Genomic DNA, 15,866 nt, shown 5'->3' with positions numbered 1-15,866 from the left:
TAAAAAAAAAAATCACTAGAAGACTACTATTTTGCTACCACTAGTAATATTTCAGTGTATTTCTTACTGGTCTTTTCACAGGGATGCATAAATATGCACATTTAAAGACATATATTTAAATACACATACATTTTATAAACATAAGTTTAATTTTACTGTATTTGTAGTTTTGTTTTCTGGGTTCTGCTTATTTCACCTGAAATAATTTTGATAAAATTTCCCTTCACCATTGGTTATTCTTTAAAAACATGACTTTTTCTGCATATTTTTTAAATTGTGCTTTAGATGAAGGTTTACAGAGCAGATTAGTTTTTCATTAAACAATACACATATTATTTTGTGACACTGGCTGCCGACCCCACGATGTGTCAACATTCTCCCCTTCTCAACCTTGGCTTCTTGTCCTTGTCCCTGAAATGGTGTGCCCATTTAGTCTCATTTTGTTTTATGGGCCTGTCTAGTCTTTGGCTGAAGTGTGAACCTCAGGAGTAACTTCAGTACTGACTTAAAAGGGTGTCTGGGGGCCATACTCATGGGGCTTCTCTAGTCTCTGTCAGATGAGTAGTTTGGCCTTTTTTTTTTTTTTGAGTTAGAATTTTTTTCTATAATTTTTTTCCAGCTCTGTCCAGGACTCTTTATTGTGGTCCCTGTCACAGCAGTTGGTGGTGGTAGCCAGGCACCATCTAGTTGTACTGGTATCAGACTGGTAGAAGCTCTGGTAGTTGTGGTCCATTAGCCCTGTGGACTAATCTTTCCCTCGTGTCTCTGGTTTTCTTCATTCTCCCTTGCTCCAGAAGGTGTGGGACCAGTGGAGTACCTTAGGTGGCTGCTCACAAGCTTTCAAGACCCCAGATGCTACACACCAAAGTAGGATGTAGAACATTTTCTTTATAAACTGTGTTATGCCAATTGAGCTAGATATCCCCTGAGACCACGGTCCCCAGCCCTCAGACCAGTAATTTTGGTCACCCAGGGAGTTTGGATATGTCTATGAAGCTTCCATGACCGTGCCTTGGTCAAGTTGTTTTTTCTGTATAATATTTTTCTATCACATGGGTGAATTAAAATGTATTTAGCTATTTCCCTATTGCTATTGTTACTCATTTTTCAATTCTTATGAGAATTGAAATACATATCCTTATCCATAAATCAGCAACATCATGATAAAAGGAGAAAATATTGAAGTTGTCAAGGATTTCATTTTACTTGGATCCATAATCAATACCAACAGAAGCAGCAGTCAAGAAATCAAATGACGTATTGCACTGAGCAAATCTGTTTAAAAAGACTTCTTTAGAGGATTAAAAAACAAGAATGTCATTTTGAGGATTAAGGTGCGCCTGACCCAAGCTGTGGTATTTTTAATGACCTCATATGCATGCGAAAGCTGAACAATGAATAAGGAAGACCAAAGAAGAGTTAATGCCTTTGAATTATAATGTTAGTGCAAAATATTGAATATACCATGGACTGCCAGAAGAACAAACAAAACTGTCTTGGAAGAAGTAGAGCCAGAATGCTCCTTAAAAGTGAGGATGATGAGTCTTTGCCTCATGTATTCTGGCCATGTTATCGGGAGGGACCAGTCCCTGGAGAAGGATATCATGCTTGGTAAAGTAGAGGGTCAGGGAAAGAGAGGAAGACACTCAACAGGATAGACTGGCACAGTGACTGCAATAATGGGCTCAAACATAGCAATGACCGTGAGTATGGCATAGGACCAGGCAGTGTTTCATTCTGTTGTATATAAGGTTGCTATGAGTCGGAACCATCTGGATGGCACCTAACAACAACAACAACAACAATCCATAAATCATTGTCCTAATCTCTGACATTTTCCAGAGGTTATGTAATAAGATTAGATAAACCAAAATCAAAGAGTCTATCTGAAGTTTTTAAAGACTGTTAGTACATACTGACACACTGTTCTCCTGAAACGTTGTGTCAATTTATACTCCTGCCAGCAACGTATGAGTACCTATTTTATCACAGGCTTGAACTGAGTATTAACATTAAACAGCTTATCAATACTATAGGTAAAAATGATATCTTGTTTTAATTTTTGTTCCTTGACTATTAACAAGGCTGGGCACTGTCTCTTATTTATTTTGGTCATTTGCATTTCTTTGGGGAATTATTTGTTCATGTCTTATATCCATCTTAGTACTGGAAAGTCTCAGTATTTTTATTATTGATTTAAGTTCTTTATATAAGAATATATGATCCCATACCTAATGTCATATTTGTAAGAAATATTTTAGAGAAATGGGATTTGAACTTGAACAAGAGAATTTTTTTTTTTCATTTTTAAAGAATAAGTTATACTTTCCATATGCTAGTGCCAAAACTTTAAAAACAAACTTTTATTTGATAGTATAGATTGGTATTCTATTCTTTAAACAGAAAACCCAGCTTTTAAGCATGTAAGTTCTGCCAGTGAGGGTTCTTTAGAACAGGGTCCTCTCTGTACAAACTGAATGAGCCATGCTCAATTTTTTTTCCCCCTATGCCTTAGGTGAATGAAAGGGGCAACAACCTTGGCTGGAAGCTCACCTTTCAAGGACTTTCACTGCAGTCCTTTCCCACAGTCACACTCTGCGTGGACACACAAAGCCAGAATGATCACTGGGGTTTTCTAGTCATCACATGACCCACTTGAGCACAAGCAGAATTCTAACCTCTTCTAATATAATTCAACATTGATGTTTGTGTCTGTGTCTACAAGAAGCTAACCAAACCACCTGGCATTGGAAAAGCACATTTTGATTTTTAAAGATTTTTTCACATACATTCTCTTATTTTTATGACCAATTAATCAGAGTTGTTTCTTTCACAACATCTCCACGAGGCAGGAAGGGACTACTATCCTTGCTTTATAGGTAAGTAAAACAGATTCAGAGATACTGAGCTTATGCCCCAAGCTCACAGAGCCCGGTGGAAGAGCCCAAGCCTGGCTCTCCTGTCCCCTCACCTCCAGTGCCCTTCCTACCAAATCACGTTCCTTTTGGGCAGGTAAACCTCTGATCCTCTCCACCTCTCCTGGGCCCAACAGAGTACATGGCTTGTACTTAATGAGTGGTCATGAGTGAACAAGGGACTTGACTGACATGATTAATGGTCAAAGTATCAGACTGTCAAGAAGAAATTATGGAGCTATAAAAAGATCACAAACACTGTGTAAGATAAACATAATATAAATACTGAACATTTCTCATTGGAAAATAGTAAGACTAAAGCAAACAAAAACCCATTGCCACTGAGTTGGTTCAGATTCACAGCAACCCTACATGACAGAATAGACCTATCCGATAGGGTTTCCAAGGGGTAGCTGGTGGATTTCAATGGCCAACCTTTTGGTTAGCAGCCAAACGCTTAACCACTACACCATCAGGGCCCCACAGTAAGACTAAACCAAAAAACCAAACCAAACCCAGTACCATCGAGTTAATTCCAACTCACAGCAACCCTATAGGACAGAGTAGAACTGCCCCGTAGGGTTTCCAAGGAGCACCTGGCGGATTCAAACTGCTGACCCTCTGGTTAGCAGCTGTAGCACTTAACCACTACGCCACCAGGGTTTCCAACACTGTAGGCCTTGCTTAATTAGAGTGCATTACTAGGCTCTGTACAAATGTCCCCTTTCCCTATAAAAACTAAACCCAGATCTCCCGTTTCTAAATACAGGGGCTCCAGAGGATACTTCATTTGACTTATAGAAATACACTGAAATACAGCTTCCTTAAGAAGCAGTACAGACATGAAGGATGCAGAGTGCAAATCATGATTAAACAAATGCTAAATATCGGAAAAATAACTCTCCAGAGAATAGGTGAGAATTGTGAAGCCTGCCACCTGGTGGATCCATTCAGCTACAGTGAGTGTTACCTGGACTCAGCTCAGTGTGGCTTACTGGGTTGGTTCACCACCAGTTAACTTCTTTTAAAGAATGAGTGGCCTCTTACTAGAGAAATTCTGTAGCACTTGTTTAAAAAATAACAACAAAAAAAATGGAGCCAGTATGCTGTTAATGTTCAATTAGTTCACATTTACTTTAAGCTATTTGTATGATTAGTGCACAGTAGGAGGGAAATTATTTTAAGCTGCCTGAACTAAATACAATAGCAGAAGTCGGTACATCCCCTTTCTTCTCTCAGTCTGGCTGTACATTAGCTTATCGGCTGGTCATGGGTAACTCACTCAAACTGCTTTTACATTTCCTTCTCCGCAAAAGGCAGATGGTGAAATGGTGCTCCACCTGCATACTTGTGCCTAAGCTCTAATTCTCACTCTTCACAGTCTAGCCCCAGGCATCTTGCACAGTTTATCCTACATATGAACCCAGGCTCTAGGCACACTGGTCCACTCATGTACTGCAAAGATCTTGGGCTCTCCCGCCCTTGCATTTTTACACACCTTCTTCATTTTGCCTAGACTGTCCGGCACCCCCTTTCCATTACTGGATCTCCATCCATCCTTCACAGTCCTGCTCAGACAACACTTAACTCTTCAAAGCCACCCTTGCCCACCCTGATGGAAAGACATCTCTCTCTTCTTCAGAATGTCTGCAGTATTTACAGTCTTCTTATTAGGTTTAACACTTTGATTATAGCCTGGTTGTGATGGATTGAATTGTGTTCCCCCAAAATATGTGTCAACTTGGTTAGGCCATGATTCCCAGTATTGGGTGGCTGTCCTCCATTTTGTGATACATGTAATCTTCCTGTGTGTTGTAAATTCTAACCTCTGCCTGTGGTTAATGAGGTAAGATTAGGTTACATTAAAGAGGATTAGGGTGGGATATAACACCCTTACCCAGGTCACATCCTTGAATCCAATGTAAAAGGAGTTTCCCTGGGGTGTGGCCTGTACCACCTTTTATCTTACAAGAGATAAAAGGAAAGGGAAACGAACAAAGAGGGGGGACCTCACACCACCAAAAAAGCAGCACTGGGAGCAGAGCACGTCCTTTGGACCCAGGGTTCCTACTCCGAGAAACTCCTAGTCCAGGGGAAGATTGATGACAAGGACCTTCCTCCAGAGCTGACAGAGAAAGCTTTCCCTTGGAGTTGATGCCCTAAATTTGGACTTCTAGTCTACTAGAGTATGAGAGAATAAAATTCTGTTTGTTAAAGCTATCCACTTGTGGTATTTCTGTTACAGCAGCACTAGATGACTAAGACACTGGTATTGCCACTGTTTTACCCTGTGCGAGTATGCTATATCATATAAACAGCATCTAGGAAAACTGGATTGCTTAACTGATGTTAAATCAATGATGGCACATAGGAGCCCAGTGTTGATACTAGTCACTTTAAGCTCTTTGTTCAAGAATCACTGGCTAAATTTGGAAGAAAGCTGCATGATTACACAGTTCACTGAGACGATAATTAAATCCCTTGTATCCTCTTTGTTTCATTACACTGGTTGCTCCTCTGGAGTGTTTTCTCTATGAACCAGAGGCAGGATCCTCTGCTTGGATTTCAGCAACACAGTCTAGTCCTGTGGACTAGACCCAGGAATGAGGGGTTTAGGTTGTGGAAGGTACTCCACAGCCAGATTAGGGCAAAATGTTAAAAATGGAAACATTCAGTTCTTAAAAGATCTTGCCAGCTTTAGGGGAAATGAACACTCGAACTTTATAGTAGGAGAAAGAGAGGTTTTGAAATCCAGAACTGTATTTTTAAAATATTTTGTAAAACAAATAATGAATATGATTATGTTTCAACAAAATAAAATAATGCCTATATATATGCATACATATATTCACAGGAAACCCTGGTGGCTTAGTGGTTGAAAGCTACAGCTACTAACCAAAAGGTCGGCAGTTCGAATCTACCAGGCACTCATTGGAAACTGTATGGAGCAGTTCTACTCTGTCCTATAGGGGTGCTATGACTTGGAATCAACTCGACGGCAATGGATTTGGTTTTTTTGGGTTATATATTCACATATAGCTACGTATACATATATGCACATGTATATAATATATATTCATTTTATTATTTATTATTCTGATTTTATGAGCAGACATGATACAAGACATGCTGTAGCAGGAATTATTCTGCATATACTGTTATAAAGCATGTAGAAGGCAGAACATACATTACCACGTAAAATCCCATTGATCTTCTTCTAGTCACTGATGCCCAGATTCGGAAAAAGTTCTCATAAGATGAAAGACAACTAAGAAAAGCTCACCTACAGAACACAGGCTTATTCTCTAACACCAGGGGTCAAGGCAAGCTTCTAGAAAAGCTCAAGGTGCATTTTAGAGATAGTAAACACCTTTGTCTGCCTACTTTTGGGGTCCCCATCCTTGGAAAAGGATATAGAAGATAAAGGGGGAAAAACTTTCCTGGGCTATTCTTCACTATGAGTAGATCTGTGACCTAGCAACAGAGCAACACTGGACCATAGGATCAGGTAAGAGATGAAGCTAATCAGAGTCATGAATCTTTGTACATTTTCTTGAATTTTGTCTTGGAGAAGCTGAGGTTATTTCACGTGAATTTCACAGTGAAGGGGTATCAAAGGTAGCAATCCTGATCTGCCTCCCATTTCTTGGACATTCCAGTAGGACAAAGAATATTATCAGAGATAGATGGCAAATGGAACTAACAAACTCAGGTCTTATCCACATAGGTGCCAGAAATGCCCTTTGTTTCTACATAGTAGCCATATAGCAGAATTATAAACTAGCTCCAAAGATCGTAAGGCTTTTACTATCAAACTCACTGGTATGTACATTAAGACATGAGTCAAGACCCAACAAAAGTAGTCATGTGGCACTTGGCTCCTCTCATGGTAACATGTGGACAACAAGCAAAGAAGAAATCCCATGGTTCATGTCAATTCAACAATCATTTATTGAGTACCCACCAATGTACCAGGCACTAGGGATCATGTAGGAACCTTAATACTAACTGCACAACCCATCTGCAAGATAGTTGTAAGATCTGCTGTGTGTTCGGCTTGACCATAAGATGATTTACAACACTGCCTGTGATTCTGTAATGTTCTCTCAATGTTCAGTTTTACCCCCCCAGTGATGAATAGCATGCATTTGTGAGAATGTTGGCTAGAGTTAGGGGAATACCTCACATGTATGGATGACAGCATTAGTCAGTCCCAGTCCCCAACAGGGCTTGAGCCCAAAACAAAAACCTCATTAATGTTGTGAATTAATCAATTGCAATAACTCTCCTGTGATCTACTTCTTGACACTGGACTTTTGGATACAGATACTATTTACTACTCCTGGAACCTAGCCTGGACCCCAAACCTTCTGGAGAGCACACTTGATTGCTGAAGGAATGACAAGGAAGGGAGAAGAAAAGTCATTTAACTGCAACTGCTTTTCAAAGTCTTTGTACACCCACTTCCACTTCCCTTTAGTGCCTTTCAAATTCCTAATTCCCGTCAAGTTTCAGATCAATGTCACTTCTCTGTAATGACCCTTCTTACTCTCTCCAAAGTATTCAATTCCTCCCTCTGCTATGGCCTTGACTAATTAAGTTGTACTTTACCTGTTTACCTACATCTCCTGTACATTTTCAGGACATGGGCCATACCTTAACTTCCGTGTTACCAACCATTTACTAGGGTATCTGCCTCAGAGTGAGTGCTCTAGAAACAGTCAAAATCCACATCATTTATGTGATGTATGTGTATTTACAGGAGCCCTGGTGTTGCAGTGGTTAAGTGCTTGGCTGCTAACCAAAAGGCTGGCAGTTTGAGTCCACCAGTGGCGCCGTGGTAGAAAGATGTGGCAATTTGCTTCTATAAAGATTTAAACCAAAAAACAAACAAACAAACCCACTGCCATCGAATCGATACCCTATAAGATAGAGTAGAACTGCCCCATAGGGTTTTCAAGGCTGTAATCGTTACAGAAGCAGACTGTCACATCTTTCTGCTATGGGTTCAAACCACCGACCTTTCAGTTATCAGCCAAGTGCCTAACCACGGCACCACCAGGGCTCCTCCATAAAGATTACAGCTTTGTAAACTCTATGGGGCAGTTCTATTCTGTCCTATGGGGTTGCCATGAGTCGGAATCAGCTTGACAGCACACAATAACAACAAAACCAAAAAACAAACCAACCTACTGCCTTCAAGTTGATTCCAACTCATAGTGACCCTACAGGACAAAGTAGAACTGCCCACAGGATTTCTAAGGAGCGTATGCATTTATGCTGTTGTCTCCCTAAATAGGTTATAGGTTCAAGTGATGGTTCACATCTCTACATATGATAGCTCCCTTACAAAGTCTGAAGCACACTGCTTGAGAAACAAGCTTGATTTGCTTGTTAATTTGTAAAAATAGCCTTATAATTAGAAATTGCATTTTGATCACAGATAAATTAGCCTTCATTTTCTAAACCAAAAAGTTAAAAATCAAACTCAAAGTTGCCTTTATTTGTTTTAAACCAGATGCCTATTTAGAGCTATAACTTTATAATCTAGAGTCATCTGGTGGCAAATAACTCAGCAGAATTGTCTGAGACGATGAGTATATATTCTCTCTCTCCTTTACTCATATAGGTATTCATGCTTCCTGTGATCTACCTACTCCATAGACTTTATTCAGCTTACATTTTAAATAGAAGTTAATCTCTATTCTAATTCATTTGACTGAGGGGGGAAAAGGCCTAACAAATTGCCTGAACCCCTTCTCCCGCTACCACTTATTTTTGTTATTCATAGAACATGTATATATATTCACAAGTCTGTCTTTCACAAGGAATCCAGTTCTCAGGTTAAACCTTTAGATCCAGCCTCATGGTTTAATACCACTTTGTCTTCCACTATACCAGACTACAGCTTATTGACTGTTCCCGAGGAAGATCAGGATAGGTGATTTACAAACAGATTTCACTATGTGACGTACGAAGACAACTCTTATTTAGAATGAGAATAAATTTAAATTATGAAGTGAATGTGGACATATAAAGCTATTTTTTCCTGATATAAAACCAGAGAATTCATAATATCTTTACATTAAACCTTAGCAAACTGAATACTTGCACATTAATGAGATTGTGCGTGTGGACGTTCCACGGAAAAAAATCAATCTCTTGTTACTGCTAGTTCCTTCTGGCAACTTGTCTCATCTGTATGGTCATGATGTAAAAAAAGACAATACCTTTAGTAGGAGCTCTATAACTTCTGTGTGGACAAGTCCATGCACTGGTTCCCCATTGACATGCGTGATCAGATCACCAGCCTTCAGTCCTGCCTCACATGCTGGACTCCCTTCTTCTACATTCTAAAGTCCAAGAGGAGAATATACACTCGTAACCAAACAAATGACAACCCTGATGCCTACTATTTCTTTTGGCAGAATATTCTGAGTTAATTAGCAAATGATCCTAAGCTCTTGATGGGAAGTCAAAAAGGCATGGTCCCTATTACTATTTGTCATTATTCTAAAACAGGGTGAGTCCTAGGATGCCTCAAAAAAAAAAAAAAAAAAAAATTTCTTTTCAGGTGAATTGAGAAGGTGGTTTTTAAAAAGTATGAGGAAGAATTATTTGTGCTAAATTCAATTCCACTACATAGATAAAGGGGAAGAGCATTAAAAGGAAACTTAAACAGGTCCCAAACGAAGCTTAACAGGAAGTACATTTGATATTAACTGTGCTTCCACTAGTATGTTCATTCTCTGACTTGGCTGGAATCGAAAAGCAAGAAGTATCAGAGACTGCTGGTCTTACCCAAACAATATGGTGCACTGTGTAGATGTCACTATCTCCCACATATACCCGGATGGCTCGGATAGTGAAACCATAGTTCTTCCCTGAACTGTGGATCACAATGGGCTGATGAGGACTGGCAGGCACTGCTGAAGAATCTCGGCTGGGAGAGGAATCTCGTGAAGAAGAAGGGTCCGAGGATAGCGAATGAGGAGACATTGGACTTCCCAGTGGAGAAACAGCAAACATATCTGCAACGAAGAAGCCTGTCATCAAAACTGACCCCGGTCCCAGACACACATGCAGCCAGCCCTTACCACGTCAGCCTTGCTGGGACTGGGGACATGGTCACAAAACAAATCTCTTCATTTCCAATAGCCAAATCAAGAAGAAATAATACAAAAAGTGTTTATGTTATATTGGTATTTAACATGGACTTCAAAACAGGGTAGAACTGCCCCACAGAGTTTCCAAGGGGTGCCTGGTGGATTCGAACTGCCGACCTTTGGTTAGCAGCCGTAGGACTTAACCACCATTCCACCAGGGTTTCCTCAGAACAGAAGATTGTCAATGAAACTTTGAAATTGTTTCTATTTTAACTAATTTTCCAATTAATACTGTAAAGTTATAATATTTTAGTTCTCTACACTAATTAAAACACACAAAGTCTAGCTACTCTCTGGCTGTGATATCTTTAGTTAATACATTTTATTTTAAGAAATAAGTCATAGATATATTTATTTCAAGTACATCCTTACATGGAGAGGACTGTACGGACTATATGAAAGATACTCAGACTCCAAATCTTGCCCTTAACAACTTTAATGATCCTTTTCAAACATATACGGCCAGGAAAGGAATTTATCAACTTACCAGCTGATTTTTACAATGTCATCAAGCTAGTATTGACTAGAGAATTTTGATTAAAAAGCAACAACACTGAAATGGAACTTCTCAGATTACTATGGTAACAACTGGTTCTCCTCATATATTACCTGCATTTTTAGAATAAGGTTTTTGGGAAGATAATGCAGGTGAAAGAAATAAAGAAATTGTAAGAGAAACTCAGTTCATAGTCAAAATACCACTTCTACTTGCTGTTTGCCTTGTCTCATAAGCAAGCACACTTTTAGTTTGTAGTTCATGCCAATATGGCATCCACATGAATCTAAATAGATCTTAACTGGCCATTAAAATCATCTGTGCATGTGTGTCTAGGTGTGATTCTGAGACCTACAAAGATGCTGAGGTTTAAATGTGAGCTCAGTCACAGCCAGGCTACAAACTGCCTGGCACTATTGAAGCTCACCAGAGTTCCACTGTAGCCACAACAGGCCAAAGGTATCCCCGCTACCTTTTGTCCAATTCTTGTTTGTCCAAAATGGAACAACCTAAACGTGTCATCACCCATGCACCTTTGCTCTCTGACTTCATGGGATGTCTCAGTTCCCTTTTGCTGGCTGTCTTCTGTCTAATCAAAATGCCAAGGAAGAGCAGCACCCTGGTGGGCAGGGAACTTCCCATATGCAAGTGGGAAGAGATAGAGAGACAGTGTAGACACACATAGATCCAAGCCCAATTCTTTACACCATGATGGTCTCTCTCATCTTCACAAATTTAATAATTTCCCCACTTTACCAAGTGTGGGCTTTTTCACCAGCTTTCAAAAGCAGACTGGACTATTTCAAACTTACATTCCCCACTGTGCAGCTGAGTTGAGAACCATCAGCTTTGAATAAATGACATTCAAATTGGGACCTAGGTACTTGTTTTATGGTGCTAAATGGGATGTCCCCCAGAAAACTAAATCTGCTAGAGTAAACACTACCCACAAATGAGCATTTGTTTAGATCAAATTTCCTTCTGCAAAAATAGGAAATTTTAAAAAGGTAAACAATCTCTTTTATACATGGTCTGTATTGCAGATAGAAGCCTCTGCAATATAATATAATCCTTTTCCCACCTCTACTCTCTTGCTCTCATTTGAGTGATAAGTCACGACCACCAGGGTGTATATTTCATCTCTGACAGTGAAATCACTACAGACTTAGTGATCAGGAGAGGGAAAACCAGGTTGTGGAAAAATACTGCAATTCAACAAAACCATATTTAAACCCAGTTTTCCAGTATGGGGCAGAACATGATTTTACTACCAGTAGGAGGAGGCACAGATCAACAAACGAGGTTGGGAAGACATAATTTTAGGGCTGGCTCTGACTGTGCATCCCCAGAAATGAAACGCTACATTCTCTGTGTCTATTTCCTCATTCATTAGAAGAGAAAAAAACTATACTTAGCTTTCTTACAGAGATACTGTAAACAGCTCTGTAAAGTATATAAGTGATGCACAGCCTAAGGAAGAAAAATTATTCAGAGAAGGAAAATTTATATTAACTTGGAAGGAAAGAAAACAAAAGAAGTAAGCCTTGTGGAAAGGAAGGCTTGCTCATTTCCTGATGCAAAAAAAGTGAGATGAAATAGCCGTACATGCTCTTTCGGGGGTGTGGAGGTTTGGCAGGGAGAATTCTGGGGTCTGCTGGCAGAAGCTCTGAGAGCTGGGCTGGGTGGGATACCACCCATAACTGCTTCAAGCAACTTGCACCTCCGTCGGCATTCCAAACTGGGGGAAGGGGGAGAGGACCACATGCACAAATCACAAGTTTCATGCGAGTAGGTGTCTCTCTACCTCCTGGGATCATGAGGGACAGGGCACTGGCAGAAAGGGACTTTGTGACTTTCCCCGAGATTTTCTTTTTTTCTGTACTTTCTAATCGCTGCCGAGCCACGTGGGAAGCGGGTTCACTGGAGGGCTTTGAGGAATTATCTGTACTGTCCACACACTCGTTGCGTCCATTTATCTGATCCAAGTGCTCTGAAAAACTGCCAACTGCACAAAGAAGAAGGGATAAACATATTCAGGAATACCAAGGCCAGGAGGGGTGGGGAGAGGGGAAGAAAGAGACAAAGAAAGACAAAAGCTGGGAAACACACTCCCACCTGGTTAATCAGTTCACACAGTGTGAGGTGAACATTAAAAACACATGGATGGTTTGAGGAAAGTGACATGAAGGAGGAAGAAATGAAAGAGGTGTCCACTCAGGTTTTGTTCGAATGGTACACGTCTGCTAATTTCCAGTCAACAACTGTACTGAAGTAAAAGACCACGAGTCCTTTCATATACAAGTTACTGTTGTTAGTTGCTAAACATTGCCCAGTCCTGCACCATCTTCATGATCCCTGGTATGCTCAGAGCCATTGTTGTGGCCACTGTGTATTTTGAGTGCCTTCCAACCTAGGGGCTCATCTTTCAGCACTGTATCTGATAATATTCTGTTGTGATCCATAGGGTTTTCACTGGCTAATTTTTGAAAGCAGATCATGAGGCCTTTCTTCCTAGTCTTAGTCTGAAAGCTCCACTGAAACCTGTCCAGTATGGGTGACTCTGCTGGTATTTGAAATACTGGTGGCATAGCTTCCAGAATCAGAGCAACATGCAAGCCACCACAGTACGACCAACTGACAGACGGGTGGTGGTCACAGACCAGAACCATGAATAATTACTTTCTAGGATCTGTACTCTACAACAGTTGTAGAGAAAACTCTTTTTACCACGCCATGAAAGTCCATGCAATGAACCAAAGATTACGAGCACCTACTTCATACTATGATTATCATCATTACTCAGTGTTGTTAATGATAATTAATGATAATTCTTGACACATGGACAGCATTTAATCTTCTATGTAGGTTAATACCTGTGTCATCTACCATCTTCCTAGGACATATCTCATAGAAGGTTTAGGTATATTATCTACAGAGAAGTGCCAAGAGTGTCTCTTTTGACTTCTCACACCATATGCTACCTTTTCCTCTAAGCCCCTTGTAAATTTAATAGGAAAAGACAAAGGATATTATGTGATGCATTACTCAGCAGTTCATTCATCTTCCTGGCTTTTAATCTAGACACGGAGTCATATGCTGCTCCTCTCTGAAGTTATAGGATGTGGGAAGATTCTTTCCTGGCTAAGCCATGCCTTCTATATTTTTAACTTTATTAACCCTTAATATAAACTGGAGTTATTTTTTAATTAAAAATATTTAAGACTTCTCTTACCAGAGGACCCTTAAAGAGTATAACCATGTAGGAGGAGACAAAAATGGAAAATCACTGTTGTCAGTCTGGTGTCTGCAGAGGTCAAGAGTAAGGAAAGTTCCCAAGCAGGAGTGGTATGCTGAGTCCTCCACAGAAAAGCTAAAGCTGAGCAGCTACCCTTTGGTCCCTCCTACTCTTCCTTTTACATGCTGTCAGTTTTACTTTATTTCTTTTCTATCATTGATAACACATCTTTGTCTATTCAGAAAAAACAAAGCTAATATCATTTTTACTTACATTATAAGCCTCTTGTGCTTTAAAAATCATCAACTCCATCATCACCTGGAGATATGCAATCCATGCAGGGAATTTAATACCATCATAAATGAATCTCTGAAAGACCAGCCAACACATTTTAAAGGGCTGATCTCATGACAATCTTTGTCTGGGAAAGAGCTAGGCTTAATTTGACTTAACTAACATTTGTGTTCCTGTTCTCCATACACCACTCAGCAGTACAGCTGAACTTCGACCCTATTTCACACAAAGCGGCATAAGCCCTACGGGTCTGGCCCAATCTAAGGGACACCTGGGACTTGGGAGAGCGGACTTGGACACAGCACACTTCATGGCCATCTACTGAGCTGTATGAAAGTTAAAGATTCATGGACTTCCATGTGATGTGACAGCAATCTGACCAATGACAGAAGACCATCTTAAGGCAAACATCAATAATCCTTTAACTCATATATACCAAGCTCAATCTCACTTAACAATATGTCTATTCCAATTCACTCTAAAGAAATCAACTGCTGAAGGACTATTTAATCTTTATAAAAAAAGCTGGTTAACACACACACAAAAATCATCTCTAAAAACGTGAGCCCACCTTTATATAAGCTACACACTTAACAATACAGGTAGTCCCCAACTTATGACATTTCGAGTTACAACAAATTGTACTCCACTTACAGCAGTCCTTTTTTGGGGGGGTTGGGGTGGGGCAATTCTTATCATTAGTAATATATATTACATACAGTGTTGCAGTGTGTAATTTGCTGATATTATTATTCTCAGATGTAATGTTTCCAACCCCTAAAAACAAGTTCGGATTTATAAAGATACTCATAATAAAAGGCAATAATAATGAAAACTAAGAAAAAAAAAAAAAAGAGGTATTTGACTTATATCAGAACTGACTTGCAACAGAGTAGTTGTTGTAATGGAACGGCATTGTAAACTGGGGACTGCCTGTACCAGGCATCCTTTTTCTCCTTTCTTATTTGGTTTGGATGGGATCACTGACAAGCATAAAATGAAAAGCTGAATCTCTTCACTATGAGTAACTGTTGGATACATTTGAGCACTACACCTAAGATTTCAGGACTTTTATTCTTCACTGATTTAAATAGAATGTAGTTATGAAAAAAGAGAAAAAGGTATAAAGTTGCACTTCCCTAAGTGCCAGAGTGTGAATATACAATCTTCTCTGTCATCACCCCCTCCTTCTTGTCTCAGCTATCTCATGGCACTATGTATGAATGTGTGCTTCTTTTCTGCCAATGGTGGATAATGTCACCTTAATGTTCTCTAAATGTCAAGGGTTCCTTCTTCTTGATGGTGGAGCAATATAAAAATCAACAAATTAAATTTTACTACAGTCATGGTTTCCATATTCCCTAATTACCCTTGGCTATAAGCAAATCAGCTCATCTCTCTATTCTATATAGCCTCCAAAGTCTTTGATTATGTTTAGTGTGTATGGGGGAAAGACAGAAAGGTGGCTTGAATCTATTAATCAAAATGCATAGCAGGGCCTAGGCAGACTTTTTTTTTAATTATGAAAATAATCAATCAAATCCTGAGACACTGTTTCCCTCCCTTTACTTCCTACCTTTCTGATAGACAGTAGGCTAAAGAGACTAAGACAAAGTAAACAATTTACCATAGTAAGAATAAATTTTAAATGGAGGTAAATATACTGTATTCAAAGTAAAATAATGACTAAGAAACAGGTTGAGACCTTCATAACCAGGAACACAGAATACTAAGATATCTACATTTGAGGACAAAGATAA

General features: G+C 39.6%; 1 protein-coding gene across 2 annotated transcripts in view; it reads right to left on the bottom strand.

Moving 5' to 3' along the window:
* Positions 1–15,866, bottom strand: part of MAST4 (microtubule associated serine/threonine kinase family member 4) — a 192,278-nt gene that overhangs the window by 10,703 nt on the left and 165,709 nt on the right. The window contains exons 21-23 of one of the 2 annotated variants that reach the window (XM_010588190.3): positions 12,382–12,582; positions 9,717–9,946; positions 9,146–9,268 (exon numbers count right to left, since the gene is read on the bottom strand). In XM_010588190.3, the coding sequence (XP_010586492.2) occupies positions 9,146–9,268; positions 9,717–9,946; positions 12,382–12,582 (554 nt within the window). The remainder of the gene's footprint in view (positions 1–9,145; positions 9,269–9,716; positions 9,947–12,381; positions 12,583–15,866) is intronic. The other variant, XM_010588189.3, reaches the window with a different exon arrangement.

The sequence above is a fragment of the Loxodonta africana genome, chromosome 2, assembly GCF_030014295.1.
Source record: "Loxodonta africana isolate mLoxAfr1 chromosome 2, mLoxAfr1.hap2, whole genome shotgun sequence".
Lineage (NCBI taxonomy): Eukaryota > Metazoa > Chordata > Mammalia > Proboscidea > Elephantidae > Loxodonta > Loxodonta africana.
The sequence above is the reverse complement of the archived record's forward strand: the minus strand, read 5'-3'. Positions and strand labels throughout refer to the sequence as shown.